Source organism: Malaclemys terrapin, chromosome 3 (genome assembly GCF_027887155.1).
Source record: "Malaclemys terrapin pileata isolate rMalTer1 chromosome 3, rMalTer1.hap1, whole genome shotgun sequence".
In the NCBI taxonomy this organism is placed as follows: Eukaryota; Metazoa; Chordata; order Testudines; family Emydidae; genus Malaclemys; species Malaclemys terrapin.
This window is the reverse complement of record NC_071507.1, coordinates 53,430,098-53,446,982: the sequence shown is the minus strand read 5'-3', so window position 1 is coordinate 53,446,982 and position 16,885 is coordinate 53,430,098. Positions and strand designations below refer to the sequence as shown.

Here is a 16,885-nt window from a genome sequence, read left to right as displayed (position 1 = left end):
TGGAGTTCTACAATGAGAACTGCAGCTACGCATCTTACAGAGGTGCAGATTTGCAAACATTGCAGATCCCAGCATGCAGTGCTGCATTTTGAGCAAAATCACTGTGTAGTTTGCCTTAAAAACAAGATTTGGACTATTAAGCATTTAACCCCATGGTAGATGCTTTGCCCTCTTAATTTGACATGGTTGGATCAGTGACTCTACAGAGAGAATGAAGGCAAAAAAGCAGCTGTGGAAAAGGGTGATTCATTCTGGGCTCTGTAGTTTCATGGGCTGCACCTTATGCAAATTTGCAGCTCTTTGGTTCTTGGCAAGTTGCTAATGCTACCCACAGTTGAGGAAAGTTTGAGTGCCCCTATGAAAAGATTCCTTCAACTGTGATTTGAGGCCCTGACTATACTGAGAATTGAACCCAGTATTGTATAATCATGTTTCTCAATTTTAATTCTGTGCATACGTGCACCAGAATTTTCAAATGTTGCCTAAAATGGCTTGATTTTCAGGGGTGCTGTGTCTGCAGCTCCTGTTTACTTATGTGGAATTTGTGGGTGCTCAATACCTCTAAAAATCAGGTCACTAAAGAGCCAGAACTTTGTGCCCAAGATTAAAATTTGGTCAGATTCTATGATGTAAAGCTTTACCTTTTTTTAAAAAGCCAATATATTTAAAGTTGTGTATTTCATTGTACAAACACATCAAAATCCTGAGAACATGGATCCATCCATCATATACTCAGGGCATAAGAGAATACTAGTTAATTAAAACTTCTTTCCCTCTCTTTGATTAAAAATGTCTAATTTCATAATGCTGCCATGTTCTGTACACGGTTCTGTGTTTAATATATTTATGACTTGGAAAGGGGAGTGAGTAGTGAGGTAGTAAAATTTGCAGATGTCAGTTATGTAGGTTAGTCAGGACCAGAGCAGACTGAGAGGAGCTTCAGAGAGATCAAAAAAAGCTAGGTGAATGGGCAACATGACAAACAATATTCAGTTTCCATAAATGCAAAGTAATACACGTTTGAGAGAAAAATTTTCAACGCCAGGTCTACGCCACAGGCCTATGTCAATATAAGTACATCACTCAGGGGTGTGAAAAATCCACACCCTGAGTGACATAGTTATACTGACCGTAATCCCGTGTAGACAACGCTATGTTGATAGGAGAGCTTCTCCCGTAGACATAGCTTGGGGAGGTGGATTAACTATGGCGAGGGAAGAACATCTTCAATTAAGTACTACAGCTGCGCAGCTGCACCAATGCAGCGTTTTCAGTGTGGACCTGCCCTGACACTTTACAGGGTTCTAAAGTAACTGTCAACTCAACTGCTGTATATGAAGACCTCTGCTCATTGTGCAGCTGTGGTCAAAAAGCAAACAAGATGTTGGGATGCATGAGGAATGGGGTGGTGAATAATAGAGAATATTATAATACCTTTATATAAATCAGTGATACAGTCACATCGCGTATGCTATGGGCAGTACTGGGCACCTATTTCAAAAAGGATAGTCTAGAAGTAGGAGGATTTAGAGAACGGTGATGAGAATGATCAAAGGCCTGGAAAAATCTTTTGTATGAAGAGACTGGGATAGCTCATTTTACAAAGGAGGCAAATAAGGGGGAACATCATAAAAGTGTGTAAAATGATACAGAAAAAGTAGATCAGGAGTTCGTTCTCCCTGTCTCATAACCCAAGAATAAGGTGATTTTTTCAATAAAATGTAAAGTGGGAAATTCAAAACCAGTAAAAGGAAATATTTGGTTACTTACCATGTAATTAAACTGTGGAACTCATGGCTTCAGGAAATTGATGCAAATAATTTTAAGGGGGCGGGAGAAAGGGATTGAACATGTATATGGATATCAAGAATATCCAGAGGTGTCAAACATTTTGTGGAAGAGATATTAACCTCATCGTTCAGGGTTTAAGCCAGTCTGTAACTATTAGAGATCAGGATGAGAACTAATGGGTTAGGGCAAATTATCCCATGTCTGCCTACTGCCAGGTTCTTTCACCTTTCTCTTGAAGCATCTGGTGCTGGCCACAGTTGGAGACAGGATATTGGACTAAATGGACCATGTGTCTGATCAAATTCCTATTTAATTCCTGTAGAAAAGGAAGAAAGCTGCAAATCCACTCAGAACTAACCCATGTAATAATCCTAAAGTGTTACCAATTAAGCCTGCTATTGTCTCAGACTGGTCCATCTTGCAGTGTTCTCTGTCCTCCCCTGAATCCGGCCAGTCAGTCATACTTTTCCCTATCTGGTTGAGTACAGGTTGTCCAGGGAATTTGAGGCAGATCTAGTATTGCAATGTATGTTTTCCTTTTGTACAGAATTCTTATCTTCACCACAAAGCATTGACATCAGACGACTTTGACACTCTGTCCTGATGCCTTCTGTGTTGAAGGACTGTTGGGATTGTGTGTGTATACTTGAAGATCAAACCCTTTTTTCTGGCCTCAAAATCTGAAAAATGCAATATTTTGGCTTTTTAGCGCTTCCTTCTGGTTTATCAGACTTCAAATGGTGACTCATGGTGTGCCTTGTGTCTTGATTTAACACTTTAAATGGGGTTTTCAAACATTCAGTAGAAAATAACAAGCTGGCCTCTTGCTAATACTTTTCTCAACTGGCATATTTTAGATGGGAGAAATCTCACTTGCATTATCTCCTGGCTTTGTCCCATCTGTATTAATTAGTTGGCACAAGGAATTGAGTTCACTGTATTTGAGGCCAGTTAAAAATAGTGAACTTGCTGATACCTCCAGCTATTTGTAATCTTCATACTCTGCTCCCGACAATTTAGGCAACAAATAATGGCAGCACTGAACTCCCAGACTGCTGTTCAGTTCCAGCAATATGCAGCCCAGCAGTATCCAGGCAACTATGAACAGCAGCAGATCCTAATTCGCCAGCTTCAAGAACAGCACTATCAACAGTACATGCAGCAGTTGTATCAAGTCCAGCTTGCACAGCAACAGGTATAGTAGAACATTTGACATGGACAGGGTCATTGGTATCCCTGATCCAACCTTTCTACTAGAGGTGCTAATGCACTTTTGTTATCCTAGGTCAAAGAGGGAGTGACTCTTAAAGTTTAAAAAGTGGCGATTGGTTGGCTGACACTGTATCCGATTCAAATACCCGAGCTTCTTTGTTAATCTCTTCCTGTAGTTTTCTAAAACAGCCATTGACTAAGAATATTCTAAGTAGACAGTTTAACTTTTGACTTGTCTGAAGTGACTTTGCCAATCACTTAATTCTTGTTAGAGTTCTTGGAGGTCAAATGTTAAGCACTGCGCAATAATGTGTGTACTTCAATAGTTTAATGTGCCCATATCAATGTTATCCTGGCTCAGATGGCAACAAATATACATTAAAATGCCAAAATTCTGGAAATATAAGACATGAGTTCAGACCCGTTCATGGGAAAGTCTTTTAAGGAATTAGAAGTCACATCACATCTCTGTTGCTAGCCATCTTTTGTTTTTCTTTGCTTTTCATAAAGGCTGGTACCATATAAATCTGATCCCTTGATGAGCATAAATATAAATACATCTGCTCTTCCCACCAATTCTATAATTGGTTGGGTTTCCAATTTTTCTTCAGGAATAAACCTTCCTTGCTAAATCCAAAAGACTTCCCCACTGGCTAATTCCAAACGTACTATAAATTCTTTGAATTATTACATGGTACAATTCTCCCTCTCTTTGGGTGAATTAAATCATTTGCAAAGGGTCCACACACAATCTATGTACCAATTATGTCCCATTGAGACCTTTTTTGAAGCTGGTAAACTGCTTAGCCTTTGTTCTGTGTGCAAAGCATCCTCAGTCTGTGCCTTGCAATGCCATTTTTCTGGCTTGCTTTTCCATACTTGCTCTCTACTTTAGTTCTGTGGGCTTCTTTTGCCCTTAGTCTCAAATTCACACAGATTTGATATTGTAAACCCACAAACTGGCAGGGGATTTAATATAGCCCTCAAGTACTTCTGCTTTTAAAAAGTTGACTAGATTTCAAGATAGACCCTTTCAACCGGCTAAATATTAAAGGCCTGTAAATGTGATAAATTCTGTGCATGCCTTTTCTAAAAACACATTTTTTTGTGAGCAGAATTACTATAGTGATTACTAAAAAGAACGAGGAGTACTTGTGGCACCTTAGAAACTAACAAATTTATTTGAGCACAAGCTCTCGTGGACTAAAGCCCACTTCATCATTTCTCCAATTAGGTGTGAAAACAAATTACCACTAGCTGCCTCCAGTCAATTTGAAAATGGTCAACGTTTTCAATTGAAATCCTTTTTCAGCATCTGGATCCAAAATGCCTGACTCCATGTAACTCACTGATTGCAATGGGAGCTGTGTATGGTCGGCACACCTGAAAATCAGGCCACTTGATTTAGATGCTTAACTTTAGGTCCCCAAATTGGAAAAATGTTGGCCTATATTCTGAAATGTTAATCGGTTAAGATGTTTTGATAGTGAAGGAAGAACTCCCAAGACTACTTCCTTGTTTTTACTGAGCTTAGTTTCTCTAACTGTAGGCAGCCTTACAAAACCAGCAGGAGGCGGCAGCAGCAGCAGGGGCTTCTATGACTACCATGCCAAAGGTGAATGCAGCTGCCCCAGGAGAAAGTCCATCTATTAACGGACAGGCCAATGCTCATACAGACAGCCCTGAAAAAGAGCTGGAGGCAGATGCTCTGGAAGAAGCACTAGAGAATGGACCAAAAGGTATGACTAAAACTAGATTCCTTAATTTAAACAAGAAACCAGAGACTTTTGTTAGAGCCTAGTTCTTTGAGCGTTGGTCCCTATGTGTATTCCCCTGTGGGTACACGTGTGCTACATGCACCTGGAGTTGGAGAATTCCTGCAAGCAACATCCATTGGTCTGCGCATGCACCCTTGCTCTCCTCATGCCTCAAACTTCCCATATATCCCATTACAGGTATTGGACTATTCCCAGAACTCTGGGCTTCAAACACTATTTCCTGCCCACATTCTCTCTGTCACTGATGGCCATCATGCTGCCTTCACTGCCTTGGCGAGGCATGCATCGTGGCTAGGTGCAATATCTGCCTCTGTCTCTATCTGTACATGTGAGGCGTAGGAGCTCTGCTTAGAAAGCACCTCACGGAGAAGACCACGAGGCCACAATGCCTCCCACAATGAGTTCTGATGCTGGTGTGAGGGAATCCATACCCACAGACCCTTGTCAGCAGGCAGGAAATGCCTAAGAGCAGGTCTTCCTCTAACTGTGCTTCAGATGACCAATGCATCTCTGCTTAAATTGAGCAAGTCTGCTTATTCAGCCTGTAAGGACTTAGATCATCCTGCGGTCCCAAGATCATGACACTAGAGCCCTGGTTCTATGGGCTTTTTCAGTACCAGACCCCATACCAGTGACACCAATTTCACTGGTACTGTCCAAGCTAAAACATCTACGGGGGGAATTGGGCCAAAACCTAAAAATTATGTGCCAAAAAAACCTATGCACACAATATTTTAATATTCTGCATATTTTATTTGTCAAATACAATATAATCACACCAGTTTCAATTATTTTGGTAATTTATTTCAATATACCTGTCAGCAAGTATGTCTGTAATAATACAGACAACGAAAAAGATTCAGGAAATGTTTTTTAACAAATAGATTCCTTTCTAGGCATATTAATACAGAGCTCTGAGTAATAATTCATTTAAACTACAATACAGAACTGTATTTCCTGCACCCCTCAGAAGCAGAGCAAAGGCTTTGGGGAGTCAGGGGTAATGGAGGAATTGAGGGAGAGGGAAGTAATTGCTGGGAAGGAGCCTGGGTGTGAACTTGGAGGGTTGTTTAGTATGGGTGGGAAAAGTATGGAACAGGTTTGGGTTTTTTTTAGGGGGGAGGGGGAAGAGGGATTGTTAGGGAGCTTCCCCCATGCAGACCCTGTCTGACCCCTAGCCTCTCCCATTCAGTCAGGCATATCTGTCCCTGTCCCCATGTGTCACTGTGCCCCCACTCCAGGCACTTCCCTGCCCCAGTCTATTGTCCCTCATTAGCCGCTATCTGGCCCCTCAGCAGCCCCACACTGTCTCCCCATATTCCCTGTCTCCTGGCCTGGCCCAACAGGCGCTATGAAGAAGGCAGGCTTTCTCTTGCCTACCCGGCTGTTCTAGCGCCACAGCGCCTCTGCTGGGCAAAAGGTGGAATGGCAGCAACTTTCCAGCAGAAGCTTATTTTCTGCATAAATAAATAAATAAATAAATTATAAGTAGCACATGAATTATGCACATGCGTAGTGGTGCAGAATTCCCCGAGGAGTAAACATCAGGATACATCAATTCCAGCAAGGAACACCTGACCAGAGCCTCAACCACTGATGGTACCTTCCTGTCTCACACAGCGCCTCCGTCCTCCAATCCCGTTAGCACCAGCAGATCAGACCCTTCACACCCAGGGAGCGGGCAGAGACTTATACTACACCAGAATATGTTTTTTGCTCTTCCCACGCCTCAATTTCCCCCATCATCTGGACCTTCTCTCACTAGGGAGATTTTAATTCTACAAGGGGATGTTGGCTATGGCAGAAGTCTGTCCCCTCTTCCATCTATCAATCTGGCTTTTCCTCCATTACAACTGTTAGTATCACTGATGAATCCGTACCCAAATTTCTCTTCCTTGGGAGTATCTGAAACCCCCAGAGGAACCATCACCTCCCCCAAGGAAATCTAGCTCAGGCAAAAAATCCAGAGCTTCCTGGTACCAACCTCCACCTCAGCATTTACCTCTGGACTGGTGGTACCCCATGCATTGAGGACCTCTGCAACCCCTTCCTGACCCAGTTTATTGGTCAAACTGGGGAATATGGGACCCAGATGCAGAGCCTGTTTGTCCTGTTAGGCAGTCACTCCACCATTCCCCTCCAAGGGAACATTTAGAGCTTCCTCGTGACCCTATGGAAGAGGAAGATTATGATCTGATTTAATCGGTTCTGCTGGTAATGACAAGATTGTCATCTTCATCTCCTGATGTAGTCATTCCAGTGTCTCCATCCCTTCCAGATGACCAGAAACAGTTCCAAGAATGATTGTGCAGACTGACAAAGGAATTCCTGATCATCTTAGGAGAGGACCAGATCCCTCAAACTCTTGGATATACTGCAAACTACTGGATCTGGTCAAATAGCACTTCTAGTTAATGAACCTGTTAAGCAATCTGGCATGTACCAGCCACATGCACCCCACCCCTACAAAGGCAGAGGAACAATATTTCATTCCAGCCAAGGGAGCCAAATTTCTTTTTACCAATCGCATACCTAACTCTGGTCATCAGGCTGCCGTCGAGAATCTAGATGACAATATTCAAAATCCTTCTGACAAGGAGACTAAATGTCTAGGCTTGTTGGGAAGAAAGGTATTCCCATCCACTAGCCTTCAGTTCAGAATAGTGAAATATCAAGCACTGTTGGTTAAGTATGACTATCTGAACTATTCCAAGTTTACAGACTGTGGACGAACTGCCATAGCAAGACAGAGCTTAGTTTCAAGCACTTATTGAAAAAGATATGCTGGTGGCCAGAACCACACATCTATCAGTGGTTGATGCCACAGACACATTATCAAGGTCGATGTTAACAGCCATTATAATGTGCTAGACAGCTTAGGATTTTCCAGGGAGGTGCAAAACGCTGTAGAGGACTTGCCTTTCAACTAAGCCCATTTTTTCAATGAGAAGACAAATAAGTCCTTACTCTGAAGGACTCCAGAGCCACCCTTCACTCCCTGGGAATCTGTACTGTCATGCTGTCTGGAGTGACTCACGAACGTGAGTGCCAACCTCAGGGCAGACACTTCAACTGGTGGTATGTTCTATAATTAGATTAGTCAACCCAGTACCAAATGTGAATTCCCAAAGTACTACAATAGTCTTACAACAGTCACACAGTCCCATTAGACGCTATCTCGCCACCCAGGCAAGCTGGACTATGTGATAAGTGATCACACCAAAAATCACAGAACCTTCAGGTTACATCTAGTCCCAAGAGACCAGTCATTCACCCAAGTTGATTTGCATACCAGCTCTCACACCAAAGACGACAACTGGTATCCAGTTCTAAAGTAAACTAACTAAGGAAGAAATGAAGGTAAGAAAAAGGAATGAGTGTTATTGAAAGGTTAAAGCAGGTAAAAAATACATATACAGGTGAGAGAGTTTACTACGTCTCTGCTACTTTTTGGAATTAGAAACTGCCAGCTTCCCGTAAGCCTTTTAGGGCTACCGAGAGTAACTTTGGGGAATTCCGTCTTCTCATTTCTTTATTCTGCCCTGCTAGAATCCAAACAGTCCAGAGATGAAGAATTCTTCCTTGTGTCCATATGTATAGCTTCTTCTCTCAGAAACCCAGCTGACAGCAACAGTTGTTACACAGGTCCCTTCTTCATGAGAGGTGGGAGGAAGAATGCATTTAGTCGTTGATCCTTGATCTAGCACAATGGCTCACTGGCACTTAATGAACAGGATTTAACATCTTTGTAAGAGACCATTTGCATTACACAAGGCTTCTTTCTTGTTTGATGGGTTACTTAGTTACAGGGCTATAATACAATGCAAATATTTGCTGTTATAGTATAACATAGGGTATCGTTGAGTGAGAACAATACATGCAGTATCCTATAAGCATTTTATAAATTATTAAACACATTCTTATCAACTTAACATCCAGTATTTATTTTGATAATGCTAACACACAGGTAAGCAAGACCGGTTTCCAACTATGGATTTAAGTGTTCAGTGAGGCCTTGTCATGAGCTGGCAGTTGGTCTGCCAGGGTCATATATACACCTGCCCCAAAGAGAAAATATCACAGGCAGCCCTGTAAATCTAGACCAGTGACTTAACAGATTTATCCGCGATCTTATGATACTCCTCATAAGAGCCAGAAGATGCAGAAGTCTCATTCATTTCCCTGTACCTCCCATATCTTCAGTACCATCTCAGTCCCATCCCCTGGCTAAAAGATATTTTGGATGTCCATTTAAGAACTGCAAACTCAATAATGCCACCACTAACCAGTGCCCACATGTCCTTCAGGAGTTGTTTGGCAGTTTTTCAACAACTGGAGTGCAGTAACAATGGATACATCATCCAGTCTGGCTAAGCAATCAAGTTTACTGTTCTGCTTCCTCTGAAACCGCCCCTTCAGGGATCATTCTCACAAGAGTATTCTCAGGCAGAAAGTGGAGTCCCTTCTCCAACAAGAAGCAATAGAGTAGGTAGCTCTCCAACACCAGGGAAAAGGCTTTTTACTGAGTGTACTTCCTTGTATCCAAAAAGAGAGGGTGATTGGAGACCCTTTCTTGATCTTTACAGTCTCCACCACTTTTTTCATAAACTGAAATTTCACATGGTCACATTGGCATCAATAATCTCATTCCTGGAAAAGGACATTTGGTTTACAGCTCTTGATGTGAAGGACACATACTTTATGTGGATGTTCACCCCACCCACAGGCAGTTTCTCAGATTTGTGGTGGGTCCCAACCATTTCCAACATAGGGTGCTCCTATTCAGCCTTGCCTGCACCCCAGGGTCTTTACCAAAGTCTTCCTGGTAGTTGCATTTCACTTCATCTGGAATGGCCTCACTGTCTTCCCTTACCTCAATTATTTGCTTCTCGTGAGGACACAAGAGGCCTCATTAATGCTCCAGCACCTATCCTCTTTAGGAGTGAGTGTAAACTTGGAAAAATCTATCCTCCCTCTGACATGCACCATAGGCTTTACAGGGGCGACCCTGGATTCAGTCATGGCAAGAGTTTATCTACCAATGGATAGGTTTTGCTCCATGAGTGACCTGATAGACCAGGTTATGCAAAACTCTTGAGCACCACTCAAAACTTGTATTTCCCTCCTGGGGCACATGGCTTCATGCACTTGTTATCCCATTCACCAGACTCTTCTTACATTGCCTACAGGCATGACTCCAAACAGCATGTTCAACCAAACACAATACAAATATCTTAGTGACAATTCCTTCCAGAATACTGTTCAGCCAAAGGGAAGTGTTTTCCCATATGGATACAGATGAAACACATATATCTGAGTCAGCAGATATTCCCCTTATTTTGAGCTATCGTCTCACCCAAAACTGGGCTCTTGCTCAGTCCTATAAGAGTCTACCTGGCAGCATTCAGTGCATGCCATCCACCCTCAATGGTTATTCAGTGTTCACTCACCCATTGACTAACAGATGCTTGAAAGGCCCAATCAGAACCTTTTCACCAGTAAGGAAGCCTAGCCTTCACTGGGACTTGAACCTTGTTTTCGGCACTCTGAAACCACTAGGAAAACCCTTCAAACCACTAGGAACATCTTCCATCTATCACCTATCAATAAAAATTGTGTTCCTTTTGGCCATCACCTCAGCCAGAAGGGTGGGGGAACTCAGAACTCAAAGAACTCCCAGTTCTATACGGTAAGCAACTTATCTGTTGCTTTTTTCTCTCTCTGGTATTGTGGTTGTGGCTCTGTAGTTAGTACTCCCGACTACCATGTCAGAGCTAGATTTGGTTCTTTGGCCCACTCTCTCCCTTACCCAATCCCTTCTGCTTTGGGAATAAAGGCAGTGTGCTCAGTTCCTATGAAAAAAGATTAATATTCAGCCACTCCAGTACCTAAACTAGGAGAGGGCTGGATGGGTTCCAAAGAGCCTCATCCAGTCCTCTTCAGCTGAAGATAACTGACACAAGACCATAGCGGGAAGGAATGTAAGGTAGAAGTTCTGTTGCAGAGCTTCTTTCTGTATAGGATAGATTGCACAAGTGGGTCTTAAGGGGGAGGGGGGCATATTCTCATGGACACTAGGACCAAGTGCCTAAAGGGAGTGATTCTAAAGGAGTAACTTGTTCTCTCCTTTCCGCCTGCCGCTGCTGCTCTCTGCATGATCCAGATCCATCCTCCTTCCAACCAACCAGACTGCAGCTCCTCGCTGTTCCCTTGGCTCGCAGGGACAGCCCTGTTGTAAGAGTCTGTGGAGCTGGAGGAGGAAAATCAATCCACTACCAGCTTCCCTCCCCCACGCCCCAGTTCTGTTTGTCACTATTCCTGGCCTCATCAGTGGCACTTGCCCACCTTCATCCAAAATCCTTGTAAGATTTGGGCAGGCCCTAGCAAGAAACTGGGGGGTGGGTTTTGGGTCCTATGTGAAAAAAGTGGAGCAGTTCTACTGAGCACATATCAAATAAAACAGCTTGTGTGTTTAGGAGTTACATTTCAAGGATTTGTTTAAAGGGTTTAAGTAACCTTGTGTAGCTGTCATAGAAGCAGTGCCTTTGACTGAAGTAGTAACCCATATTGCTCTGCATTGAAGTGATGTCTTAGGAATGAAATTTTGCCTAAATAAAGGTAGATAGTATTGTCAGTCAGCTTAGATGTGCAAGCAGTTGCAAATCGAATGAAACGCTCAGCCAGACTTAGTTCTAAGGGGCAGATTTGTAATATGTACAGTGTTACAATGCAGGCTTCACGATGTATTGCATGTGAGTTTGCTAGGCTTCTATTAAAAGGGCATTGTCCTGTAGTAGCATGAAAGCTGAATTTAAGAAGCAACCTGGAGACTTGTCCTGCAAAGGCTGCGTGGTGCCATGTCTTACAGAAGTGACATGTTATTACATAACATTAAAATAGCTGTATTTTTAGAGGCAAGTCATTCACCTTCCATGCTTTTTCCCTCCTTTTTAGAATCTGTTCCAGTGATAGCAGCTCCATCCATGTGGACACGACCCCAGATAAAAGACTTCAAAGAGAAGATCCGACAGGATGCAGATTCTGTGATCACAGTAGGCCGAGGAGAAGTGGTTACAGTCAGAGTACCGACTCACGAAGAGGGGTCGTATCTCTTCTGGGAGTTTGCTACAGACAATTATGACATTGGTTTTGGGGTATATTTTGAATGGACAGACTCCCCTAACACTGCAGTCAGTGTGCATGTCAGCGAATCCAGTGATGATGAGGATGAAGAGGAAGGTATATTTGCTTATTTTATATACGCTTCTAATGATGTCCGTTGGCCATACTCTAATGTAAGGGGGTCTCTCTTTTTTTGTGCGCACGCTCTGCACAGCTGGTGTCCCTCTAAAAATGAAATCTGTCCCTTCCAAATCTTAGTTAATAATTGTTTCAAGTGCCACATCTGCCTGGGGCCAGGCTAAGGCAGTCATAACCCTAGTTACATCCACATGTGTTGGTCCCCACAACCCCTTGGCAGGGGTCACCCATATGGCTTAGGGAGGAGTCACTATTACTCCTCCTTCTGGCAAGATAGAGCCTCCCTCCTGTCCAGACCACTGCTCCTGAAGCAGGCTGGGGAAATTCCCAGAGGGGAGAGAAGTGTTCTTACCCACCCAAGCAAAGAGGTCCTGCCACCAACACCCCAACAGAGCTGCAATGGGGGCTGACAGCAAGGGTACCACACAATGCTCAGTGTGTAGAGGGTCTTCCCAGAGCAGTAGGGCTTTGAAAGTTAACACCCCATTGGAATAAATGAGGAGGTTAACACCTCTTTAGAACCATATCCTGCCTGCAAAAATTGTGCACAGGGATTTGCTTGCAGGTGCACAACTGCTCTGCATAGACAAGTGAACAAAATGACCTGTGAATACTTTACAACTGAGTGAACCACATCTGGAAATGCCTCAGGCTATGACCTTAATTCATCCAGCTGTGGTCTAGTCATTAGGCTAGGCCACCCCACTTAATAGGCTGTCCTTCAGCTCCCATGAATAACAGTAGGTCAGGAGTTCAACAGTTAGCTCAGCTAACCTTTATTTTACTGTGCCAACAGTTCTTGAGTCTTTCCATTATGTTCTATTAACTCTGGTCTTGAACAAAAGCAGCTCTCAAGAAAGGAGTCTGAAATAGCTGGGCTTTGAGATCCTCTGACAAGAAGCTGTAAAACTGCTTATGGTTCAACTCTGAGACGCTGAGCACCAGTTGCCTTCATTGACTTTAATGGAAGCTGTAGTGGCTCAAGACCTTTGGAAATCAGGCCCTGGATCTGTTTATCATTTAACATTAGTGTATTCATAAAGTGCGTTATTGATGAAGAAACCCATGATCAGACTGAACTAAAAGCTGGTTTTCCCCTTCTTAGTAAATATAATGTCACAACAAAGTACCACTCGTTCATTTTTGTAAAATGGATAGAGACTAATTTCCTTGCTTCATTTTAGAAATCTTACCTCAAATCTTCCTCATGAATGCTTAGTCCCTCAGTCTCCCTCCTCCCACCTAAAAAAAAAAAAAAAAAAAAGTTCCCAAGTAGTTAAAACATACCTCTTATTTTGTTACTGAAATAACTTTGATTTGTGTCTTCCTGGTCCCTGTTGGACTAGCAAAACAAAAAACAAGCCAAGATTTTTTTATTTTTTATTTACATAAAGTATATTTAATGACTGATCTTTATTTTTTTCCACTACAGAAAACAGTGAAGAGAAAGCCAAAAAGAATGCCAGCAAGCCTCAGCTAGATGAAATAGTGCCTGTATACAGACGAGACTGTCACGAAGAAGTGTACGCTGGCAGCCACCAGTACCCAGGGAGAGGAGTTTATCTCCTTAAATTTGACAACTCCTACTCATTATGGAGATCAAAAACAGTTTACTACAGAGTTTATTATACTAGATAAAGATGTTGCAGTGTCGGAGGCTGGGGCTGTGCAGAAGACATCATTTTATTCGGAATTTTCTTCAAACATAATGGATCTTTTGAGTCTGTATTTTACCCTGTCTGGTGTATCTATACGGTTTGTGTGTGAACTTTAACATTAGAAGCTGGGATTTTTCTGCTGCACAATTGTAATGAAGATCACGTTGGGCTTAGCACAGGATCTCCCAGCCCTTAATGGCATCAAGAGGTTAGCCAATGAAATCACTGGCTGCCAGTGCTTAGACTAAAGTCACACTAACTGCATATACAAAACCTCCAAACTGTTACTTACACACACAAACACGTAGTGTCTGAACAGTTGTTGGTATGGTGTTGCCTGGTCTGTGTGCTTTGGGAATTTATGGTAATTTGTTATTAGAGGGGGTCTCATCCTTATTGGGCAGAATCAGATACGATTTGCAATGTAGCAAGTCTCTCCCTTAAACTGTATTCAAATGTCAGATTTTTACACCATTAAAACTTGAAACAAGTTGTCTCTCTTCTGTCGTCATGCAAGAGGTAACTTATTCCCTCTCTTAAAACAGTGTAGTGAATAAAAGACGAATGGCATTTGTTTTCAGTAGGGCTGCATAGTCTAGATCAATACAACAGTACTGTAAAAATGGAGCCCCTTGTCTGACTTCAAAATTGGAAGATATAACCTGGATAGCAATTGAAAATACATGTAACTAGTGACACAAAGCAGAATCTGAATGCCCCCTCCACCTACTGCTAGCCCTGGTGGGATTCTGACACTGAACCAGGGGCTGAATAAGTTCTTATCTTGTTTGCTGATTTGCTGTACGGGTAGACTTCAAAGTGAAATCAGTTTTCTGCACAACTCTCAGCTCTTGCTTTGTGTTTTTTGTAAACCTAAATCTGCACATAGTGCATTTAAACAATTATCTGAATCACTTTGGTGAAGTGTAGGGATTAATGTTGCACTAATATTATGGAAATCACTGCCAGGAACAACCCATTTTAGTTTAATCTGGTGGTACTTGTGTGCAAACCCTCCATGCTTTAATTCTAGTTTGTAATTATGTTTTTCAGGGAAAAGCAGAATGTCCCTGCAGATCCTTAAACATTTTAGCTTTAATCTCTAATGCCATATTTCATAGATACAGTTGAAGCATTTTCATAGTTTGTGCTCTGAAAACAAATACAGATGGTTATCTGGTGCATATCTGCAGTAACAGTGCACTTTTCTATGGAGCTTTGGTTTGAAGGGATGAGCGGGGGTTCAGGTATGGTAAAAGTGAACTGCGCATTCTGCATGGGTAATGCACTTGATTACTGTTGCAGCTTTCTCAAATCACTTATTGCAGTAGGATTTCCATTGATTAGTTGCAGCTTGTACAGTTCCATAACAAATAGGGATGGTGGAGTTTGTGGGGGGTTTGTTTTGAATATGTGGTTTGTATGTACATGATTCACTTTTTTTCTCATACCAACTGTGGAGAAAAAGCTCCTATAGAATGCTTAACTTGTCTTGGCAACACACTACCAGCTTATAGCTCCATAAGCTAGTGCTGCTCCATCCAAAACACTTGTAAAATGTTCTGCTCGTGTACATACAGTATATAGGCCATGGAGTTAGAAAGTACCTTGCTTTTTAAAAAAATAACCCTGTATTTAAAAATGTAAAAAATAAAGGCAGGCACTAATATTTCTTCCAGTTTTCGATTTAGATTTTGTCCATACAAAAAAGTTTGACTTTTCTCTAAAAAAAAAAATATATATATATATAATTGTTCTTGGGAGCGGTGTATGTCGCTATAAATGGCAGCATTTACTGTCGCGTGTTGGATGGCAGAGCTTTTCAGTTTCCGAACTTTTTTTATTGCCTCTGGCTGTTTAGTACAGTACAAGTGCGATTTAAAATACCTTGGAATAATATATTTAATCTTAATTAAAATACATTTATCTGTAACCCTGTTGGCTTTTTATTAACTTTACCACTGTAGATGGCTGTTCAAGTAGAACATGGTAAATTTTTTTAAATGCCTTTCCTTTTTATAAAGATTCACAGTATACAGCAACCTTTTCTCCCCTACTCTTCAGTTCTGCTATACTTATACACTGCCCTGCGCATGCTAATGGTTATCAATTAAAAACCACAAGGCTGTGTGGACAGTTTTCTTGAGGATGTGCATTGGAGAAGGTTAATGTCCCTCTGGGGTGGAGATTGTCTGCACATAATGAGTATTTTCATTACCCTGGGAGTGGCTAGGGTGTCCTGTGCTAGACACTGCACCAACCATTCCTGCCTTGAGGTGCTTAAAGTCGCTAGAGACATGGATCTAACAGAGTAAGCAATGTGATGGTGTCAAGTAGCATGTTTGTGCCATAATTTTTTTTTTTAATGTTAAGTGGAAGTTAATTGAGTGGATTAGGCAAAGGAAGGGAGCATGAAGGGCTCGCAGAGTGCAGTTAAGGTGAGGAGAAACTGCTTTGGGAGGAGGGTATAAAACAAAGCCAGTGTCTCTCCAGTTAAAACTTTTCCCTCCAAGTCCCTGCTCCAGCACCTACTGGGGACTGTACCTGCTTTTTGCCGGTTTGTTTGAGCTCTGGCACTGAAGCCTTGCTGGAACTTCTTTCTGAAGTCAATGTGGGCTATGGGGAAGTAGCACTGCACACATCCTAGTGCCCATGGGAGGAATGTCACCCCTTCTGGGTGTGGAGACTAGTGGGGGAAGAGATGATTCCAGCTGGGTCTCTTTTCCCTTCCTCCCAAAGCTGCATTACCTGCTCAAGCTGTGTCTGCTCTTGCCAGCTGCTGCCTCCCTCAAAGTTCATGTGCGGACCCTGGCTGAGAGCAAAACCGGAAGGATTTGTGAGTTCTAGTTGCTCCATTGGTTTTGCCAACCCTCCTACTCAGAATTCTCTGGGCAATATTCCCTAGGACGTCCACTAAATGGCAGTGGGACTATGACCTAGGGCTTTGGCCTAGCTGTGAAAGTCATGGCCTTCTGTTATCCCTCTCCCCAGATCCTATCTGTCTTTATACTTGTCCCATCTCTATAGAAAGAGGAAAGCAGTCTAGAGGGGAATGAAAGCTGCTCCCCTAGCAAGGGGAGAATGTGCTAGATTGCCTCCACTCTTGTGTACATGGAAGACACAACTCAGCCTAAATCAGTATAGGAGCAAGTCTTTGTGGGTAGGAGGGGCACAGAAATGAAGAAA

At 42.4% G+C, this 16,885-nt stretch overlaps 1 protein-coding gene across 1 annotated transcript in view; it reads left to right on the top strand.

Annotated features, from left to right (window-relative positions):
* ACBD3 (acyl-CoA binding domain containing 3) overlaps positions 1-14,191 on the top strand; it is a 29,656-nt gene extending 15,465 nt beyond the window's left edge. Inside the window, exons 5-8 of the mRNA XM_054022415.1 lie at positions 2,812-2,986; positions 4,553-4,742; positions 11,736-12,020; positions 13,474-14,191. Of these exons, the coding sequence (XP_053878390.1) occupies positions 2,812-2,986; positions 4,553-4,742; positions 11,736-12,020; positions 13,474-13,679 (856 nt within the window). The 3' untranslated portion in view covers positions 13,680-14,191. The remainder of the gene's footprint in view (positions 1-2,811; positions 2,987-4,552; positions 4,743-11,735; positions 12,021-13,473) is intronic.
* The last annotated feature ends 2,694 nt before the right edge of the window (positions 14,192-16,885 follow it).